This window comes from Epinephelus moara, chromosome 9, assembly GCF_006386435.1.
Source record: "Epinephelus moara isolate mb chromosome 9, YSFRI_EMoa_1.0, whole genome shotgun sequence".
NCBI classification, from domain to species: Eukaryota; Metazoa; Chordata; class Actinopteri; order Perciformes; family Serranidae; genus Epinephelus; species Epinephelus moara.
This window is the reverse complement of record NC_065514.1, coordinates 31,539,680-31,559,652: the sequence shown is the minus strand read 5'-3', so window position 1 is coordinate 31,559,652 and position 19,973 is coordinate 31,539,680. Positions and strand designations below refer to the sequence as shown.

Genomic DNA, 19,973 nt, shown 5'->3' with positions numbered 1-19,973 from the left:
CTAGGCCTGAATCCAACGGGTCCCATCTGGAGCTCAGCAGTGATCCCTGTTGTGCCTGCTGACCTTGAAGAGGAAACTCCCAGTTATACAGTACATACATGCAAAAGCAAATGTGTATACCAGAAAACAAGATCTAAAGAGAGGTAAGCTTAAGAGGACATCTGTTCTGAATCGCACCTGATCGCACCTTACTTTCACAGTTGGTGAGAATTTAGATGAAAACTAGTATTGAGACATTTTAAAACAACACACACCACACACAACACTGAAGAGAGGAATCACTGTACACTGGTTTAATCTCACTGTGCCAACATTTTAGTCAATATGGAAACAATAACACATAACTTGAGGCTCCAGAGGGGGAAAAAAATCCTGAGAAGGTGGAGCCTTGCTTTATCAGTCATGATATGAGGAAAACGGCCCCACCATACTTTTTTATGTTTTTATTCTTTGTTTGAATTATTTTTACTTTTTCTGTCCTTTTCTTTTCTTTGACATTTGTGGACAGTGTATATCGTAATAATTGGACTATTTGTAGGTTAGTCTTGATTGCACTGTGCTAATTGTTAACAAAACAATAAACAATTACTTAAAAAAAAGAGATGTAAAAGTGCAGTTTCAGATTGCTATCGTTATTATTATTATTATTACTATTATTATTATTATTATTATGTTTGTTATTTTGACCATTTATTATCAGTTTAAACGGGCTTTGGCGACATCCAGTGTTATAAATCAGCACTTTCATATCTTTTAAACTTTTTAAATTCCCTTATTTCCCTCCACGTCGACAGGTGGCAGCTGTGAGTCGGTAGCCTACCATTAAGGTTATAGAAGTACACCAGATAGAGTGGATATGCCAATTTATATAGCTAAGAAACGTATATATTTGGCCAATTTCCCCGACTAAATTAAGTAAACAATTATCAAAATTAAAACGCTAACAAAATATGTTGAGGTGTTCGTTTTCTTGATATGTATTTTAAAGCTGACTGACGTTTATAGCTAGTTAGTATTGCTAATATATTCCTATGGCTGTGAACGTAGCGTTGGATGCTACTTAGCTTTACTAACAATAATCGATTCGGGATGGTGAGAGCTAACGTCATCTTATATAAAGAGAGTTCAATAAAATTAATTAAAAGAACTAAGTCGCGCCTCGAGAGGATAATAACTTTTTATTAAAACAATTAGCTAGCAAACCGGTTCTCCGTCTTACTAGTTGGTGTATTTCTATGCTAAGAGTTCCTCCTCGGCGCTGTGTTTGAGTACTTGGGATAAGTTAGCTTTCTGCTAACGCAATGGACAATGTCTCCAGTTTTTGCCCGTCAGTCTCTTCCGAAGAAAATGGACCAGACACCGGTGACAATTTATCGACGGAAGCCGGATTAATCGACGGTTTTGGCGACCTGGCTGCCCTCCCGGTCGAGGTTGGCGAGAGAAGACCGACATGTTTACGGTGCCGGTGAGGTGAATTAAAGTGAAGCTAATGCTAGCTAGCTAACAAGTTAGAGTGGTTGGACCAGACAGGACAGAAATCCCTCTCCTCTTCCCCTTCTCAAGTAACTTGCATGTTTTAGTGAGGGAAAAGATTAATGTCGTTACAGCAAAAGCTCGACACCAGCTGAAATAAAGAGATGGGGGCAATGGGCTGGGAAATAACTTGGCTATCACAGCCTCACGTCTTCAACTTTCCTCCCATATAGTCGCCCTCAGAAGGTGTGTCTCTGTCCCTTTCTCCCACCACAACCCCTGGAGGTCTCCACATGTCTGTATGTAGTGCAGCATCCTGCAGAGGTGAGTTATTACATGTCAAATATGGCATGCATGTTCAGCACTAGAGACTGTATCACGCTATTAATGTCTACCTTTGAGGGTTGGGAACCTAAGTTCACATATGTCTCCAATGAAACAGTTTTTGTTGCTGCAGTCATAAACACATAGATATCCCTTATCTGTACTTGACATATATACATACAGAGCTATGCCTCTTCTCATACATAGCTATAATCCTTGCAGTAAAGCTGTTTGTGCTTGGCATGCTTGCATATTTTAAAATTGCACCATATTGATATCTGATATGATTTATTTTATATTTGCTGCGCAACAATTTCCATAAGGATAAATAACGTTCTGCTTTATATTATCTCTTATTTTATCATCCTTGTGTAATATTAATGTCAGTAATGCAGTAATGCAGGACCAAATCCACAGATCTTGATACTTATGAATGTTTTCTCAAGTTTACTCGAAATCTGTATGAGGTTTCATCAGTCTGATTTAAACAATCAAGTGCATAATTTCCAAAGGTACATTCTTTTTAGGACTACATTTTCTCCACTGCAACTCAGCATAGAAACACATGAGAGGGAGTTATATACCATAAAGTTTGAAAGATACACACCTCATTTAATTTAGATAGACCTCTAGAGCCCTCCATAAGCTGTCCAAATGATTGACAGAAATCTGCAGACAGTGCCCAGGACTCTATTTTGGAGAATGAATATATAAATTATACAATTTGATTAAAAGGTTATGTACAGTATGTAATATTATCTGTCCAATATAAAGCTCCTATAGTTGTATATGTATAAGCTAAGGCAGCAAAGGACAGTGTTTATGAGCCCAAAATGTATTTTTTGGTGACTATATTTCAGTCTTAGTGCACCCCAAAATAAATATACATATTTACCCACTTACCTGTAGTGCTAGTCTTCAGTGTAGATTGTTTTGGCGTGAGTTACTGAGTGGTAGAGATATCGGCCATAGAGATGTCTGCCTTCTCTCTCCAGTATAATGGAACTAGATGGCACTCAGCTTGTGGTGCTCAAAGTGCCAGCAAAAATACATTTGTCAAACTCAACAGCAATGTCTCTCTCCAGAAATCATGACCTGGTTACGCAAGATTATCCACAGACCTTGTTGTGAGCAGTTTCACGTAGGAACTATTTTAATGATTTAACTTTCTGGACCACAAGCCTCTCGTCCATGAGTAGATGCACGCTTCCTTCAGCACAGTGACATGATTGCTGGGTGTATTTCAGTAGAAAGAAAATAGTTCCTACATGAAACTGCTCACAACAAGTTCTGTAGATTATCTTAAGAAACAGGTCATGATTTTTCAAATGCATTTTTTGGCACTTCTAGCACCACAGGCCAAGTGCCATCTTGTTCCATTATATTCCAGAGAGGGCAGACATTGCTACTTCTGATATCTCTAACACTCAGTAGCTCACACCAAAACAATCTAGACTGATGAATAAAACTGAAGGTAAAAGGAAAAATATGTATTTTTTGATTCAGGGGTGAACTGTCCTTTTAAAGGTATTGACATGCAATATTTATTTTATTTCATTTTCGTGGTTAGAGATTTAAATATAGTCTAATTTCAATCTCCATTCAATGTAATACATTCTAGTGTTCTTAGATAGGTACATATATACATGCTTTATTAATCCCAGTGGAAAATTTCACTATTAAAGCATCTCGGCAGTCGAGGATAATGGGCAAAAAAAACCTATACAATATTTATCAGTACTTGTTGACAATAGCTTAAATGAATGAGATGATTTTTACTGCACACATACACAGTACATGTGTAATGCTGTGATGTGGACATAATGCAATCATCATTGTTTTGTCAGGCTTTTGGAAAGCATAAGGATCAAATTTGGTTATGAATGTATTTAATTCTGGTTGGAGAATGCAAGCGTTTATGTGTCCTCAAACCAAATATTAAATGAGCTGCAATCCACTATGCACCTTTAAAAAAGAAAGAAACTCCAACATGCCAGTTAATGACAATTATTCAGCTCATGGTTATGATCAGCAATTCTAACGTGGAGTGTACTTTTAGGAGAGCAGAGTGCTTCGTACAGTGCCTCTACTTGCTGCATGTTTGCCACAAGGAAAATGCAACGTCATAGTGGGAAGGAGATTCAATGAGGAAAAGTAAGCAGTATTTCTTGTTAGCACACTGATTTCACATCAAAGCAACACCACTGGCACATAATTATCTAATATATTTGTCTCCCATCTTTTCTCTCAGGCACCCAGAGCTGGCTGCTGTGTGTCGGGACAGCAGGACACTGATCCTCTACCCAGGTCCCAAATCCCAGAACCTGGAGGAGTTGGTGCAATACCAGGAAGTGGGCACAGTGAAACACAATGTGATCATCATAGACGGCACCTGGAGCCAGGCGAAAAACATGTTCCTCAAAAACAGCCTGTTCCACCTGCCCAAACAGGTGTGTTTACTTGTGATGTCACATTAAAGAGGGTGAGGTTAGGTGTTGAGAGAAAAGGAAGTTCATTTTGACAGTTAACAAACCTTCCATGGTGTCATTAAGGCCAGTTACAGCTTTGCTGTGGAAGATTTTTATGTTAAAATGATCTTCGTATATCAGCTTAAATCACAGAGTCTTGCTGGAATAGAGACGAGTGCCCTGTCCACTTGAGACGGTATAAATTCTCCCATTACACCCACTGGTGGGAAAGCTGCTGCACCCACATGAAATGACTAATTTGAACTCAAAGCTAAATAAAAAAAATTCTCTTAAATGTGGGCAAGTGAACACTGTGGACTTTCTCAACATTTCTTCTCTTCCCCCTTGTTCTCTGAGTGTTTTGTGTTCTGGCTAAATGCAATGAGAGACAAACTGGATTGTTTAAAACAAAGCACTGTGTGCAGTTCACTACTGTTGATTTCTCTTCCTTTGCTTCAATGTTGCTTTCGTCCCTCTATTTTAAATGTACATATTATTATAATCCTTAAGATTTCAGACCTGGTTGGTTCTACGACATCTGATTACAGAGGGTAACAAAAAGTGTAAATTAATATTGAAGGTCCCAGAATTTCAACGCTTTTGAGACGATTTTTTTGTCAGAAATACAACAGGAGATCAACTTGTGTGTCTCTTTACAGTGCAGCCAAACAATGTCTGATTGTTTTAATCAAATCAGTTAAGTTTTCTGTACTACAGCAGGGTACAGTCAAAAAAGTTGGTTAACTTACTGAGAAGTCGGGGGTTTGTAGACTGTCACTTGTGGCTCGTAAACTGTGACTGCTACTCCTTTTTCTATTACCCCCTACAGTATTTAATGTTTCACAATAAAAGCCACTCTGTGTTTTGCCAGTTTAATGCTTTTAATGTGAAGCAGAGTTGGAAACGTTTGGTCTGCATTAGCAGTACCCTAATACGACTCTGATATGGCTGAACAATGAGGCTAATGGCAATTAGATACAATTAAAAACAGTAAAGCTGGATTAATGAAGCCCTCAATCCTTTGTGTGTGTGGAGGATTTGAATGCAGCATAGTAATGGCTGCCACTTACAATGAAAACCACTTTATAGAGGGGTAATGCTGACCAAAAATCTTATAAAAACTGTGAAAAAACTGAAAAAATTGTGAGGATTATAACCATATTCCATAAAATCCAGATGGCAGTTTTATGTCAACAGAGAGAGGATACCACCACTGATCGCCCTTGCTTTGGTTTACCAGGTGCAGCTCAATAGGACTCTGTCCAGTCAGTATGTGATCCGCACACAACCCTCCAACATCTGTTTGTCCACGCTGGAATGTGCTGCTGTTGCCCTGTCCATCCTGGAGAGGAATGATGACATCCAAGAGGTGATGTGGAGACATAATTATGATTATTGTATGATTTTATGATTGTGCTCTCTGTTCCACAGAAGTGAACGTTAAAGTTGCACCAACTGATTTTTTTGGCCGGTTTATGGATATTGTATTATGACCTTTTCAGCTGATATGGCAAACATGTGAGTAAACGGTTGCTTATTTACACATCCAGCAGTAACAGAGCAACATTAGCATTCATTTGAAGTCATGTTTGTGTCCACCTGATGAATGTAGTTCCGGTATTCACTCTTATTTTAACTCTGTTTTTGGTCTCTACCAACCCCTGGTATGTTAAATAACTGTTTTTACTGACTTTACATTAAGGTAAAGCAATTAAAATATTCTAAATATAGAGTACACTTAAACTGATCATGATTTTTTTAGATGGCTAAAATACGTTTTGTTGCTGACTCATCCACACCAGGAGTTTGCTGAGCTTCCATGTCGAAATCTGGTCTGCTTCTCCAAACAGGGGACATGCTGACAGACGTCTATTGTATGTGATAAACTGTCTATGGATAACTACCCCACGCAAAATGCGTACAGTACATACAGTAGATGTCTACTGGACCACACACAGATTGCGATGTAAAAAAAAAAAAAAAATCATGTATTTTTCATCACTCTGCCTTTTTTTTCATTTGTGTGTCCAGGTTCTACTGAGGCCCCTGAAAGCCCTGTGCTCCTTCCAGCTGCAGCATGGCGCTCAGATTCATCACAGCAAGGAGCATCTACTGAAGAATGGCATGTATGACAAACCTATGCCCAAGAACAAACGCAAGATAAAGAGGATGGAGAAACTTGTCACAGACCACAACATCTGCCCAAGATGAGGAAGCGACTGAGCAGAGAAGCTCGACTCGTCTCTGTTTACACTGCTGTCTCATACGCTGCACAGGACTGTATCATCTGGGCAGCATGTAGCAGCATCAGGGTACAGACACACAAACCACTGGACTTTTTTGGGATTTTGTTTTTTAGATAATTTAGGGTAAATGTAATTTATGTATTTGTCATTAATTTAAAATAAATTAATGACAAATCAGAGTTGTAGTTTAAATGTCCTGGTGCGACAATAAATTCAGGTTCCATTGTTTTAAAGACAATTGACATTTTTCTTCTCTGTGTTTTATAAACACTCTGTTGGTTCTATTCTGATTGATTTTACACATCTGGAAGGGCTAATGTTTTTAGCAAAATCTTCATTCAGATATGTTACAAAATAAAAATACCTCTAAAACGTGATATTCCATGAAACTACCAGACACACAAAAAAGCATGAAAAAGGATACACTTGAAAATTGTATTGTTCTGTGTGTGAGGTAAGCATTGTTGACAACATGAGCACTTTCCAATTCACAGTAAGGTAAAATTTAGCTGTATTTTTTTGATACTTGTCTGTATTTGAGTTAGAGGCTTATAGGTTTTTTTTATTATCAGAAGAAATTTGAGTTATCTGACTGCTTGAGGCCCTCTATAATAAGATTATACAACAAAATATACATGGATAATAAATCTTTTTTCTGATCTCATTTCAGGTCTCTTGTAAGAGTACAATTTGCATTTTGCAAATGCTCAGTCCTGAATCAAACAAGTTATATCTATAAAAATGTGCAATAATGTTATAACTGAAACTTGTGAATTGAAAACCATGCAGGTAAAGTGTTTTTTATTTGCAGACATGATAGATGAATCAAGCAGTTTAGTGCCACTTTCCAACTTGCTCATGTCTTTAAGGATCAAATTACAGACTGAATCAATAAAATGTACACAAGTTACCTCTTATAAAGAATAATTAAAAGCTGTTTCAGCCTCTCAGCTATCAAGTTCCTCGAATGGAATTCTGGAACTCTGACGATACAAATGGGCCCATATTGAGTAGCAAAGATACATTTCAAACACGAGATAGTCACATGAGATGGTTCTTTCAAGTAATGTTTTTTTTTAAATTGTTTTCCAGTGCATAAAAAACAACATACGTACTACGAGGCAACAGTGAATCCTCAAAAGGAGTCAAATTTGCACTGTTTGTGCATATAATAAATACATAACACTTAGACGTACTGTACAGGCAGTGCTGGACCTAGCACCTTTGGGGGCCAAGGCAAGTTTCCTCTGGTGTCGCCCCCTCCCTCCCTATATATAGTAAGAAAGAGAGAGAGAGAGAGAGAAAATAGTAGGCCTATGTGTCTTCTCTTCCCCATATGTTGATGTTTGTTTTTTATTTGGTCAAAAAAAAAATTGTGGCACCATAGGTAGTACCCTATATCACCTGTATTAAGATCCACCACTGAATACAGGTATGAGCTACCTATTACAGTAAAAGTGCTTGTGTATGCAGGTCTTGTATGGTTATCTGACAGCTGATGAAATGCATCATATGGGTAAAAGAATTTCACTTCCTGGGCCTAATTGATTCGTATAAGATATTTATTAAATTTGGATTTCATCATTCACAATTTATGTATCATCCAGGGCTGTGTGTATAGCTCACATGATAAACACAGAGGACACTGATATTTTGTAATTTCTTTAGCTGAAACAGAATCAGTAGAAAACTGCACTTTAAAATGTAACTATCATTCTTTTTTTCATGGTGGCTTTTGTGTTCAGTTAAATGTTCAGTTTGCTTAATAAAAGAAGTTGAAAATAATTTTCTAAATATTTAATTAAATAAACAATTTGTTGTATTTGGTGTTGTACTGAAAGCAGCAGTAAGACAAACCTCAGTAACAGTTAATATCTATTTATCGCAGGTAATATTGCTGTCGCGATATTCAACAACGTTCTCGCATATCGCGTATTTTCCTGATAAATAGGCTACTAGAGGGGATGTAGGGCCACGGTGCAGAGGAGACAAAGACTGCTGTGATGAAGTACATGAACAAGAAAATAACAGGAGGTAATAAGAGAAAAGACAATAAAATCAGCCCACTCATCTGTCTTTAGAGCTTTTTATGGGTGCAAGGCTTAATGGCCTGTAAGTATTGCCAATATTCTTTATGGAAAACAGGAAAAAGGGGCTGACATTATTTTGTAACATGCCTTGATGTTGCCGTTGGCTGAACTGCTGCGCATGCGAGTTTAGCGTCGGCCCCGGTTGCTCCGCCATCTTTGTCGGCTGCCCATTGTTCACTCTGGAGCTAACAGCGGCTGTTTATCAGTTCATACTGCGCAGTAAAATAACCTGACAGTGTCACAGGCAGCTGCCCGCGACAGTCGTGGATTTGCTCTCAGGGTTGCGACTTGTTCTCGGCCAGCAAGTTAAACAGAATGGACGATGACCAACCCAAAACCCTGTAAGTGTGTGCGTGTGTCTGCGTTACAGTTAGCTAACCGGTTGTATCCGTCACGTAGCTAAGTTAGCATTCAGAAACAGCGTATTATCCAGAGCGCACTTCACTCTCAAAACGTTAAGATTTGGACCTCAAACTTAATTAAAAAAAGCCAACACTTGTATGCGAGTTAAATTTAGTACGACCCAATGATATCTTAAGACTTCGTAATGATCTAACATGATAAATTTACCGCGGTCGTCAACGCTAGCTAGCTAACTAACGTTAAACATTAATTCCAGAAAAGGCTCAAATTAACGCGTCGGTTCACACTGCTCACCAAGTAAAATTAAAGTGTTCCTTAAATAAATGCAGTTTGGTGTGTGTTGTGCTTGCCGAATAAAGTAGTGACTTGCACATACAAGCCTCATGTATCTGAGGCTGCTCTACATTGCAAGTAAATCTGACGATGAGCTGGAGAACATTGAAATGCCTGCTTTTCCTATGGAGTTTGGTGTGCCATCACTTCCACAACGTATTTTAGCGAGGGGATCATTACAACACAGGCCTAGGAACATATTTATGTGGATAGTTTTGTTACCGGTGACCTTAATTAGCCAATACTGATGTTAATTTGGATTTGTAAAGCGGTTATTTTTATTTCCTGGGTAGGATCAAGTTAAATCTATTTGTGTAAACCCAGCAGTGTTGTAAGACAATGGCAGGAGCTGAGATTTCAATGGCTGTCCTTAGTTGCACTCCATGTTTGGATTATTAAATGCAGACTACAGAATTATTTGCCATCAACAGCCTTGAGATTTTATTGTCTTGAGGTATTTGAATTTACTTAAATCTTCAGGTCGAGTGAAAATCTAATTATTGCTGGTATCTGTGTGTGTGTGTGTGTGTGTGTGTGTGTGTGTGTGTGTGTGTGTGTGTGGTTCTGGCATTTACACATACACCACTGTCTTAGGGTAACATGGATTCTTACAATGCTTTTGTTGGTGAATGTTGGAACCAAAAAACACGATAGGAAATGGAAGCAGCTTAATACTACTGTAATCAGGCAGGCAAAGCCAGTAATTGTTTAGAGGCAAACTCAGGTAAATTGATACAAACACAACATTTTGACAAATGAGGTGAGCTATTCTTAACTCTTCAAACAAAACACAAGAGAAGCAAACACCTCTATATCTAGTCATCTCGGTATGTGTGTAAACAAAAACAATCTACCAGCGCTGCATAAGTCTACCTCAGGATCGAGTTAACGTGATGTTTACCTCCCAGACTTGAATTTCATGTAATTATCACCATCACAAAACAGTAAAAACTGCTGTCTGTGTCTTTTGTCCATTGTAGGTATGTGGGGAATCTGTCCCGGGACGTGACAGAGGCACTCATTTTGGAGTTGTTTGGCCAGATTGGACCCTGCAAGAGCTGTAAAATGATAGTAGATGTGAGTTAATTTGTAATATTTTTCCCTCTTTGTTGCTGTTTGCCCTCTTGCCTGGAAAGATACTGGGGCTGCAACAGGCCCCTTTTGGCAGTACACTCCAGTACAGGACGACTGTTGTACAGTGTATGAGAGTTCATACATCAACACTTTGCTTCCCGACCTTGTGATCTGGTTAATTCACTTGCTCATCTCCTCATCCTGTTGATTCACAACTATTTTCTAGTGGTTAGTAGTGTTGTGGCCTCCCATTTTTAGACTTGTATAATAGCCACAGTGACTTTTAAGTCCAGCTGAAATTAAATTGCATATTTGTTGTGTATGCTTTCCTTTGCTCTGCTTTTAAGAGACACACCAACATGCCGAAACAATGTGCCCATTGCCCACACTCTGGTCTCACAGTTAGCCTACAGTTAGCCTTGGTGGCTCTGCACAGCTCACTACCCAGGTCTGTTGGGAGCGAGCTAGTGACACTGCTCATTCGCAATTACTGTTGGTAATGCCATCCTGCCACCAGGTTGGCATGCTGCAGAAACATGCTGGCCACCTTGCAGTCTCCCCCCAGGCTCCAGTGAGCAAGCAGCTTCATTTTGAGCTGCAAACCCCTTTGAGCATAATTGTAATGGTGTTTATCGCTGTATGAGTGTTCCGGCTAGCTAGCTCCCACCAGACCCAGGTGGTGCGCATTGCAGTAAACTGAAGAGAAGCAGAATTAACCTCCAGACCAATATGTGTAACCAGTCAGAAATATTCTCAGTAGTTAACCAGGTGACCTCCCTAGTTATCACATTTTCCCTTTTTGCTTTGTGAAAAAAAAGAAAAGAATGAATCTTCAGAGCAAGCTATGTACAATTAACGTTAAACTTGCCTGTCATAGAACGGCGAGGTTGAGGATGAACCATTTACGCATTAAGCATAAAAAGCAAAACGGTGGAGACGGATAACTTCACCTCTTTTGCTAGCAGTGTTAGCCTATGAGGTTGTGAAGCCACCAGGGCAGAGAACAGATAACGAGATGTGTTGGTGGTGTCTGCACAGTGCAGAAAGGTAACCCTAACCCCTTCTTGCATCTTTGCTTGGGTGTTTATTTTGAATCCTATTTTTATGTTAGACTTTATTTTACACACAGTACAGGAATACTCCTAACTAGTTTAATGTGAATACTTGAATATAGAAATCACTTAAAAGCCCATATTTAATATTTTTTTGTTTCATGATAGTGCCCCCTAGTTTTTTATTAATTTGTCTACATCGATGGAGACCTTATTTCGATACAGCTAATCAAGTCTTGCATAAAGCAGTGATGTCAACACTGAACAGCAACCCACATTAGCTTTCCTGCTAAAGTCTCCATTTTATCTAACTTACAGACATGAAATGAACACCCGTCTTGTTCTGCCCCTCACTGAGCCTAACTTCACTTTGAAGGCCAGACAACTAATAAACTCGTCAGGTGCAGCACATTAAGCAGCATGTAAACATTCCTGCAAATGTCACTTCTGTCTGGTTAGATGCTGCCGTGGTCCCTACTTTTTAATACCTCAACAACACACTGTCTGCCCATCACATGTAGGCAACAGCGCAAGTTTGCTTACTTTGTCTGTCGTTCTCTGCGGTGTAACACAGACACCAACACTCCCCTCCAGCCGGCTGAGACAAAAAGGAGCATTTCTCATATTTCCCCCAAGACCTTTTTCTTTCTTTCTTTTTTTAATAATAAAAAAAAGGTCACAATACATTTTATTAATATTTGTGTTTCTTGTCCACTCCAGACAGCAGGTCATGATCCTTACTGCTTTGTGGAGTTCTATGAGCATAGACATGCCACTGCCACAATCGCAGCCATGAATGGTCGGAAAATACTGGGTAAGGTAAGCTATCATATCTCCTGGGTGAGTCAACAGTGGTGAGGCTGGGTGGGTAGGGTTGAAATGAAGTGGCTGGGAAAACCTGTTTCTTTTTATCTCACTTCCCTCTTCCTGCTCCACTTCAGCTTAATTTGTTTTATTCCCCGGTGCACATTAATCTTCTGTGCACAGTCTGAAATGACCAGGGTGGGAACACTAGACACTGATCTCTGTCTAGTTACTGCTGTGAACAGTCAGAATCCTAAAAACAAAGCGCAACAGTGAGAGCTTTCGGTTTTGTCTGTAATTGTTTCCTTGGTTTCTTGCTTTCTCATGGTTTCAAACACAAGTCTGAAGATACTTCATCAGTGATTGCTATGGATTCAAAACTTGAAATGAAGGATACAAAGTACTCAGTCAATAAATTAATAAATGTTATGGCATATTCTGCCTCTGTGTTTTCCCGTCACAGTTGTAGGTTTAGAAGGCTACAATTATTTCTTAAATTCAGTGAAGGTCTTTACAAGACATTCAGACTGATGCACTTTATTAAATATTTACACCATTTGTGATTTGATTTAGACCCATGTTTATGTTTTGCACAAGCACTGAAGTCATTAATATTTAGTAACATTTATTTTTGCGATATCTGATATGTGCAACAATATAATTGAAGTTTATGCATACACAAAAAAAGCTCTCTGTTTTTGCAGTGTTTTGCATTCTTAACTTTTAAAAAATCAACTCTAGCCATTGTTCATTGGGCTGCAACGCCTGATTGTGTTCATTATTAATTAATCTTTTGGCGTATAAAATAGGGAAAAATCCCAAGTTGCCATATTCAGGGGTCTTGTTAAGTATGACCAGCATGACCACTAACATTTAGTCTACTATTATATTAAACTATGTTAGCCAGCAAATATCCACACCGGAGAAGCTGGATCCAGCATTTTTTTGGTATTCATACTTAAAGGAATACTTCAACCACTTCACCATACTTCCTGTTGTTTAATGTGGTCCCCAGGCAATCAGTTAATTAATATGTTTGCCCTTTTCCAAGGAGGAAATATTTGTGAAGTTTTCTTCACAAATTCAAGGTAACACAGCATGACTAATTGATACACAGATAGTCATTCTGTGGGTGAAGTACTCCTTTAACATTACATTTGTCCACTTAGGTTATGAAAACACTTAAACACGCTATAATTAATTGGCTTTCCGCATGTTGCGTGTTGTTGGTGTTAGGGTCAGTTGTCACCACACTGTTAATGACAAATCCTGAACAATATTAGATTTTTTTTTTTTACAGGTTATGTCATTATGACTCATTTCCACTGCATGGTTTAGCTTGACTCAACTTACTTTTGGTACCATGTACTTTTCTCTATTTTGTTTTCCACTGCGGATAGTACCCCCTCACTGTAGGTGGGATTCTCACCTAATTGCTATGGTGATGCTCCGTAAAACTGCTGTGACCTCATCTTCAACTTGACACTAGCTGGATCCTTTCACTGGCAACCAAACAGAGGAACGTCTGCATTTAGTCAGTTGTATGACGTAGTATATGGTGCAATTTTCTTTCAGGCTGACATTGAATTAAAATAATTGTGGCTGCTTTTGACGATAGCATGACAATTTAAAATGGCCGGTTGTGCAGGATGTCCTGTGTTGAGCAAAGGATTTCTGACCAATCATTGGTCTACAGTTTTTTAACTCCACCTTTAGTATCGTCCAGCTTGCCTGGAACCTTGACGGAGGTAGTTCCAAAAAAAGAACCAGGAACTATCCACAACATTTGCAAAAGGAAATCCAGAGAGGGGCAAATCGAGTTGATTAGAGTTGTGTGATACCATGTAGTGGAAATGCGGCAATGGATTACATCACAGACACACCTATTCAACTGATAACATCCATTGTGTATTTACAAGGTGTAAACAAACTGCTGTTTTTATTGTCACCTTATGCACCATGCTCTCTCTGTTTTGATTAAGATTTTTGAAGTGAGTTTGCCATCTGTTGATTGATTGATTTAACATGGCCCCGCTGTGTAATCATGCTACATGTAACATTCTTTGATCTACTTTGATTGATGCTCTTCTGTCCCCCTACATCTTTACTGCTATGTGTTCTTTTGCAAAGTTATTTCCACATAGAATCCACATAAGATCAACTTCAAGAGAAATACATTCAGTTGAAAATATTTTATCCTCAACAGGTATTGAAGGACCATTTGAGGAGTATAACAAGTTCGTAAAAATCACTTGTTTGTAAGTCCCTTGTTATTTGGACCTTACTTCCTACAGTTTTACTCCAAATTTTTACTAGACTGACACTGAAATGTTCCTGATTATGAAGGTGAAATCTTGATATCCCTTTATATTCTCCACTGTATTTCACTGTTTTATTAATTAATGCAAAGGTATGTAAAATTAGATAATAACAATGGATAAAGCAATTTGTAGTGGTGGTTTAAGAACCCACGTGTGGCATACAGAGACCACCTTCTTAAAACAAGTTCTCAATCGCAAAATATAAAAGTAAAACTGGTGTGTGACAAAACCTCTAATCAAAGAAAAAGCACCTTCCTCTATTCTGCACATGTGCTTCACTACTCACCTTTTCTCCTCTTCCCCTCGCTCTCGGCATCTGTCTCTCTTGCAGGAGGTCAAGGTCAACTGGGCCACGACACCAACCAGCCAAAAGAAAGACACAAGCAGTAAGTAGTTTGTCAAGATTACACATTTCCTTCCTGGGAAAAGGTTTCTTCCGTCATCATTCAAGGGGTTTTGATGTAGAAATGTCATCATTCTCTCATCATACCATATACAGAGGAAAGAAATTGCTTTCTTACTTTCTTTTCTCACTATACATAAAAAAGTACCACTATATTCTTTCAAATAACATGTAACACGTATCTTTCCTCTCTTGCAAGGAGCACCTGTAACAAATAATTTCCCCTCGGGGATCAATAAAGTATTTCTGATTCTGATTCTGATTTAAGTGACAAGTTTCAAATGAATTGTACATCGAGAAAGACTGCTACATACCTACAGCTTTCTCCATGTAACTACCTAATCTAATACCTTATTTCCACTGCATGCTTTGAGTGGACCTGACTCAACTCACTTTTGGTAGTAGGTCAGTTTCTCTATTTTGTTTTCCACTGCGGATAGTACCCCCTAAGTGGAGACTGGATTCTCCATTGATTAGAGCCGCACATTACTGTGCAGTGGAAATGTGGCATAACTGTATCACATGTGAACAGCCAGCTCGATCTTTGTGCATCGCTCATATTTACTAAATCTGTTTTTATCTTACTAAATAAAGTGTTTTGTAGTTTTTGGTAAATGATGACACATTTAGAACAGATACAATTTAAAGAAATAAAATTTAAAAGAACAGAAGTGTTAGTATAATCAGTCAATCAATTTATTTGTCACATGAAATCATAAGAATACAATTTCAATGAAATGTAACTAAGTAACTTTAACTTGAGTAAAAAGCTGTGAGACAAGGATGTATTTTGTTTTAATTCAGAACAGTAAAACATTCTTGGGGTTCGATTTCAACCTATAGCCCTTTGCTGCATGCTTTCCCCCTTCTTCTCCCTTTCCTGTCATTCTCGATCTGTGCCGTAAGAAAGACAAAAAGCCCTAACAAATAATCTTTAAAAAAAACTACATGAAAATGTAAAAATAGCTGGAACAATAAAATTGAAGATATACATAAAGCTAACTGAAGTAGAGCCATTAGCAGCTATTTTAGTAATTCCTTTAGTAAATTAAGTTCTTGGAGATTTACCTGTGAGGTCGGCAATGTTTTTCTCATTGCCACACTTACCAGCCAAATCATCAAAACCACTAACAGCTGAAGTGAGTAACACTGATCATCTCATTATAGTGCAGTGTTCTGCTGGAAAACCTTGGGTCCTGGCATTCATGTATGCCACTTGACACCCACCACACACCCAGTCACCGCTACAGACCAAGTGCACCCCCTCATGGCATCAGCACTCCCTGATGGCAGTGGCCCCGCCAGCAGAACAATGTGCCATGCCACATCGCACCTGGCCCTCAAATTAGCCAGATCCAAATCTGCTTGAGCATCCGTGGGGCGTGCCAATACAGCACCTCGCAACCCATAGGACTCAAAGGATCCGTTGCCAACGCCCTGGTGCCAGACACCACAGGACATCCCCAGAGGTCCTGTGTCCATATCTGGACAGGTCAGAGCCAAGTCCGATCCAAGGAGGCCTGACCCTGGATTGGGGTACCTCTGGGGTACTGGCACTGCCCACAAATGCTAGGTCAGATTGGGATCTGGGGAATTTGGACCAGGTTGATGCCTTGAGCTCTTTGTCACGTTCCTCGGGTCATTCCTGAACATTTTTTGTGGTTTAGCATGGTGCATTGTCCTGCTGGGGGGCACTGCCATCAGGGAGTGCCACTGCCATGACGGAGTGTGCTTGGTCTGCAATGGCGTTTGAGTGGGTGGCACATATTAAGTAGCATCTACATTAGTAACACTGCTGAAGGTTTCCAAGGAGAGCATTGCATTGTAACGAGATGATCATTGTTAGTTCCTTCACCTGTCGGTGGTTTTAATGTTTTGGCTGATTAGTGTATATCACACCAGCTTTATTGTTGCTGTGTTCAGTTGTTTTTCTATCATCCACATTGTGTTTTTTTTTAGGTCACTTCCATGTTTTTGTTGGAGATCTAAGTCCTGAAATCACCACAGATGACATAAAAGCAGCTTTTGCTCCATTTGGGAAAATATCGTAAGTATATTCTCATCATCATTATCAGTCTGAGTAATTCTATATTTAATTATATTATGTTTTATTTGATTCTGTATTGCCCATTGAGATCACACAGGCTGCATCATTAGTGTCTTTTTAATCCCTTTTTAAAACTTTATTTTGTAGTAAAGTGTATATGAATATTTAATATGTTGCTGGGTTTTATCACCCCACTCTCGCAGTGTTTTTTAGCCCCCGGTGTTTTATGATCCTTGTGTTGGTTTTATCTGCTGTTTTGCTGTAAAACAGTTTATAACCTTGTTAAATATAGTTCTATACAGATCACTTTTATTATTACATGCTGTTATTTTTTAAAATGTTAACAAATCCCAGGATTTGTGTCCCCAATATTGTCTTAAGCTGTCAGCCCTAAGCCCACTGGTTTCTGCTGAAGGCATAAACAGATCACAAGTATACAGCTTTAAAACTTGAAAGGCTCAGTAATTTAATTAAAACTGCTGGACGCTGTAGTTTTCAACTCCTGCTACTCTAATAATAGTAAATAGTACATTTTAGGACTATTTTCAGGAGTCCATTAATTGGACATTTGGAGCTCCAGTGCGAATTTTGGGAAGCAGGACAGTGTATGTGGGATTGAGTCAAAATAAACTACAGTGTGTATGTGTGTGTTCATGGTAATAAAGAACATGTCATGAAAACATGCTAAAAGTTATCATAACAAATGCCACAATGCAGTATATGTATACACCAAACCCAATTTAAAATTAATCTAGTTAGTCCCACAGCCTGGGGTGGCCTTTTGTTATTGATTTTAATTAGGGTGAAATGTTTTGCTACTTACTTTTGCATTGCTGAGCACCTCACATTTTTATAGGAGTGCCCTGAATGCCCCGAGTTTTTTTTACTTTTATCCAATTGGGGTCTTCAGTGATGGTGATGACAAGTGATAGCATATGGTTTGTGTTAAGCTAACGTTAGCTCATTTTCAGTGTCGCCCTAGGCAAGCTGCAAGACATATCTGAGCAAATTGTTGCCTCAGCTGCTTTTTTATGTTTTTATCAACCATAATTAGGCCTGACATTTAACAGCAGATTGTCAAACTGTCCCTGACTCATCCTAAAATAAGCCTTAAACTGAACATAATCCTGGCGAAGCTTCTGGATCAGCTGATGATACTCCATGGGCTTTCTCCTCTTTCTGAGGGTCTCATATACTGGACCTCCGTTTTTCTGTGACCAACGTACTATTTAGGAACAGCCTCTCAATCAGAGCCAGTGAAGGGTCCTCTGCCTGTCCATTGTTAATGCTGATTTAAGGTACAGATCGGTGAGTTTACATCACAGCAAAAAAGCAGATAAGATAAGGACAGGTAATTCAGTGGCTGCCTAGCAACAATAAAAAAAGACGCAGCAAGCTGCAATAAGCACACTGTCTGATTTAAGCAGGCTTCCAAAAAAAAAAAAAAAAAGGCAGTGCGGTGCGTCTCTGCAAAATACACTTTGTCTGATTGGGGCTTTAAACAACAACTTAATGAAACCTTATTATTGAGTTATACTGTTAATTCTGTCATGAAGTTAATAAAATCGTGAACTGAATTTGTTGACTAACTGTGTATTTGTCCACAGGGACTGTCGAGTGGTGAAAGACATGGCCACAGGTAAATCTAAAGGCTATGGCTTTGTCTCCTTCTTCAACAAATGGGTAAGTTTGCCAGTAATGCCTATGTATTAGAGGACTGAGAAAACATTAGCAGGTTCTGATTGCTGACTCAGTTGAAGCTCAGGGTTTACATATAGTGGGATGTTTTGTGTTTGGTGTTGGTGACTCAGGAGTTTGCATGTTTCTGCCTGTATAATCAGGATGCAGAGAACGCCATACAGCAGATGGGAGGACAGTGGTTGGGAGGAAGGCAGATCAGGACCAACTGGGCCACAAGGAAGCCTGCTCCTAAAAATACAAACGAGAGTAAGTTCATAGAGATTAGAGGCCAATGCTACCTTGCTTTGCAAAGGCTTTCCATGACACCTACAATATTTCCTGGGGCACCTGATAACATAAAAGGACAGAAGTTTGTTACCTTCTACAATTGAGAATCTCACACGACCAAAAAACACTTAAAGGGCCCTATTTAGATGGTCTACAGTGGACGGCGGAGGGCGCATAATCCATGTCGCAAGTGTCATTGCTATTTAGATGCAGGTGCAGTTGTCATTTTCACGCCCTGCGCCCTCGTTGTCTAACTAGCAAATGAACTTGCGCTTCTCTGGTTGTGTTGGTCTAAAAATGAGGAGTGGTCAGGCGCAGTCATGGCACGTTGCTAGTTAGATGACGTAAAAAGCAAATGCACCAGTGACCAACAAAAACCTGGTCTAAAGTCAACACCGCAGTATTTCGCTGTTAAACAAGTTGGTAATGTGCATCTCTAGGCGGGTGCACAACACGCGTGTACTCTGCTCAGACACACACGGAGCAGCCACACATATGCAAAAGATAACAAATAAAAATATGATTACAATGTGAAAGGTTATTATTGTGCACATTAAAATATTTATCAGAAACCCATCTTAATGGTTAGTCATTAATCAGAATGATCTAATCGCAGTAATAATGATCATCATAATCTGTAATAATGACAAATGAAATTGTGAAATTATCTGACCAATCAATCATTTTTTGATTGAAAACCAAAGCCCACACATTGCATTGAGTGTAGAGAGGACACACATGCAAATAAGAGGCAGAACAGAGCTCTAGGAAACATGTGAAAACAATTAACAAACGTGGGTGGGGGAGAAAACACTGAACAGGTCCTAGCTGCAGGATCAGCACCTTGGGGAGCTCCATGGCAGTCCCGACAGCTGTGCTCTGTTATATGATGAAAACAGGTTTGGATAATATTCCACAGATATTTAGTAAGATCTTTCTTGTATTAGTGATCCCACGCCTGCTTTACCTCGGGGAGCTTGGGTGCCTGTCTGCTGTCCCCGTAGATC

At 39.1% G+C, this 19,973-nt stretch overlaps 2 protein-coding genes across 3 annotated transcripts in view; both read left to right on the top strand.

Moving 5' to 3' along the window:
- The first annotated feature begins 1,235 nt into the window (after window positions 1-1,235).
- Window positions 1,236-8,304, top strand: dtwd2 (DTW domain containing 2). The gene is made up of 6 exons (XM_050052379.1): window positions 1,236-1,465; window positions 1,707-1,797; window positions 3,857-3,951; window positions 4,049-4,247; window positions 5,506-5,634; window positions 6,297-8,304. Exons 1-6 carry the CDS (start codon window positions 1,302-1,304, stop codon window positions 6,474-6,476), a joined length of 858 nt encoding a protein of 285 aa, XP_049908336.1. The 5' UTR covers window positions 1,236-1,301; the 3' UTR covers window positions 6,477-8,304.
- Window positions 8,305-8,728: 424 nt separating this feature from the next.
- LOC126395147 (cytotoxic granule associated RNA binding protein TIA1-like) overlaps window positions 8,729-19,973 on the top strand; it is a 17,219-nt gene continuing 5,974 nt past the window's right edge. For both annotated transcript variants that reach the window (XM_050052365.1, XM_050052364.1), the window contains exons 1-7: window positions 8,729-8,942; window positions 10,278-10,374; window positions 12,144-12,242; window positions 14,880-14,934; window positions 16,911-16,998; window positions 18,606-18,681; window positions 18,840-18,945. In XM_050052365.1, the coding sequence (XP_049908322.1) occupies window positions 8,917-8,942; window positions 10,278-10,374; window positions 12,144-12,242; window positions 14,880-14,934; window positions 16,911-16,998; window positions 18,606-18,681; window positions 18,840-18,945 (547 nt within the window). In that variant the 5' untranslated portion in view covers window positions 8,729-8,916. The remainder of the gene's footprint in view (window positions 8,943-10,277; window positions 10,375-12,143; window positions 12,243-14,879; window positions 14,935-16,910; window positions 16,999-18,605; window positions 18,682-18,839; window positions 18,946-19,973) is intronic.

What these genes read in the sequence shown, in the direction of transcription:
- dtwd2 (XM_050052379.1), top strand. Translation starts at nt 1,302, where the DNA reads ATGGACAATGTCTCCAGTTTTTGCCCGTCAGTCTCTTCCGAAGAAAAT. An exon ending in AGGAGATTCAATGAGGAAAA is followed by an intron (nt 3,952 to 4,048) that starts GTAAGCAGTATT and finishes CTTTTCTCTCAG; the next exon opens with GCACCCAGAGCTGGCTGCTG. An exon ending in TGTTCCACCTGCCCAAACAG is followed by an intron (nt 4,248 to 5,505) that starts GTGTGTTTACTT and finishes TTGGTTTACCAG; the next exon opens with GTGCAGCTCAATAGGACTCT.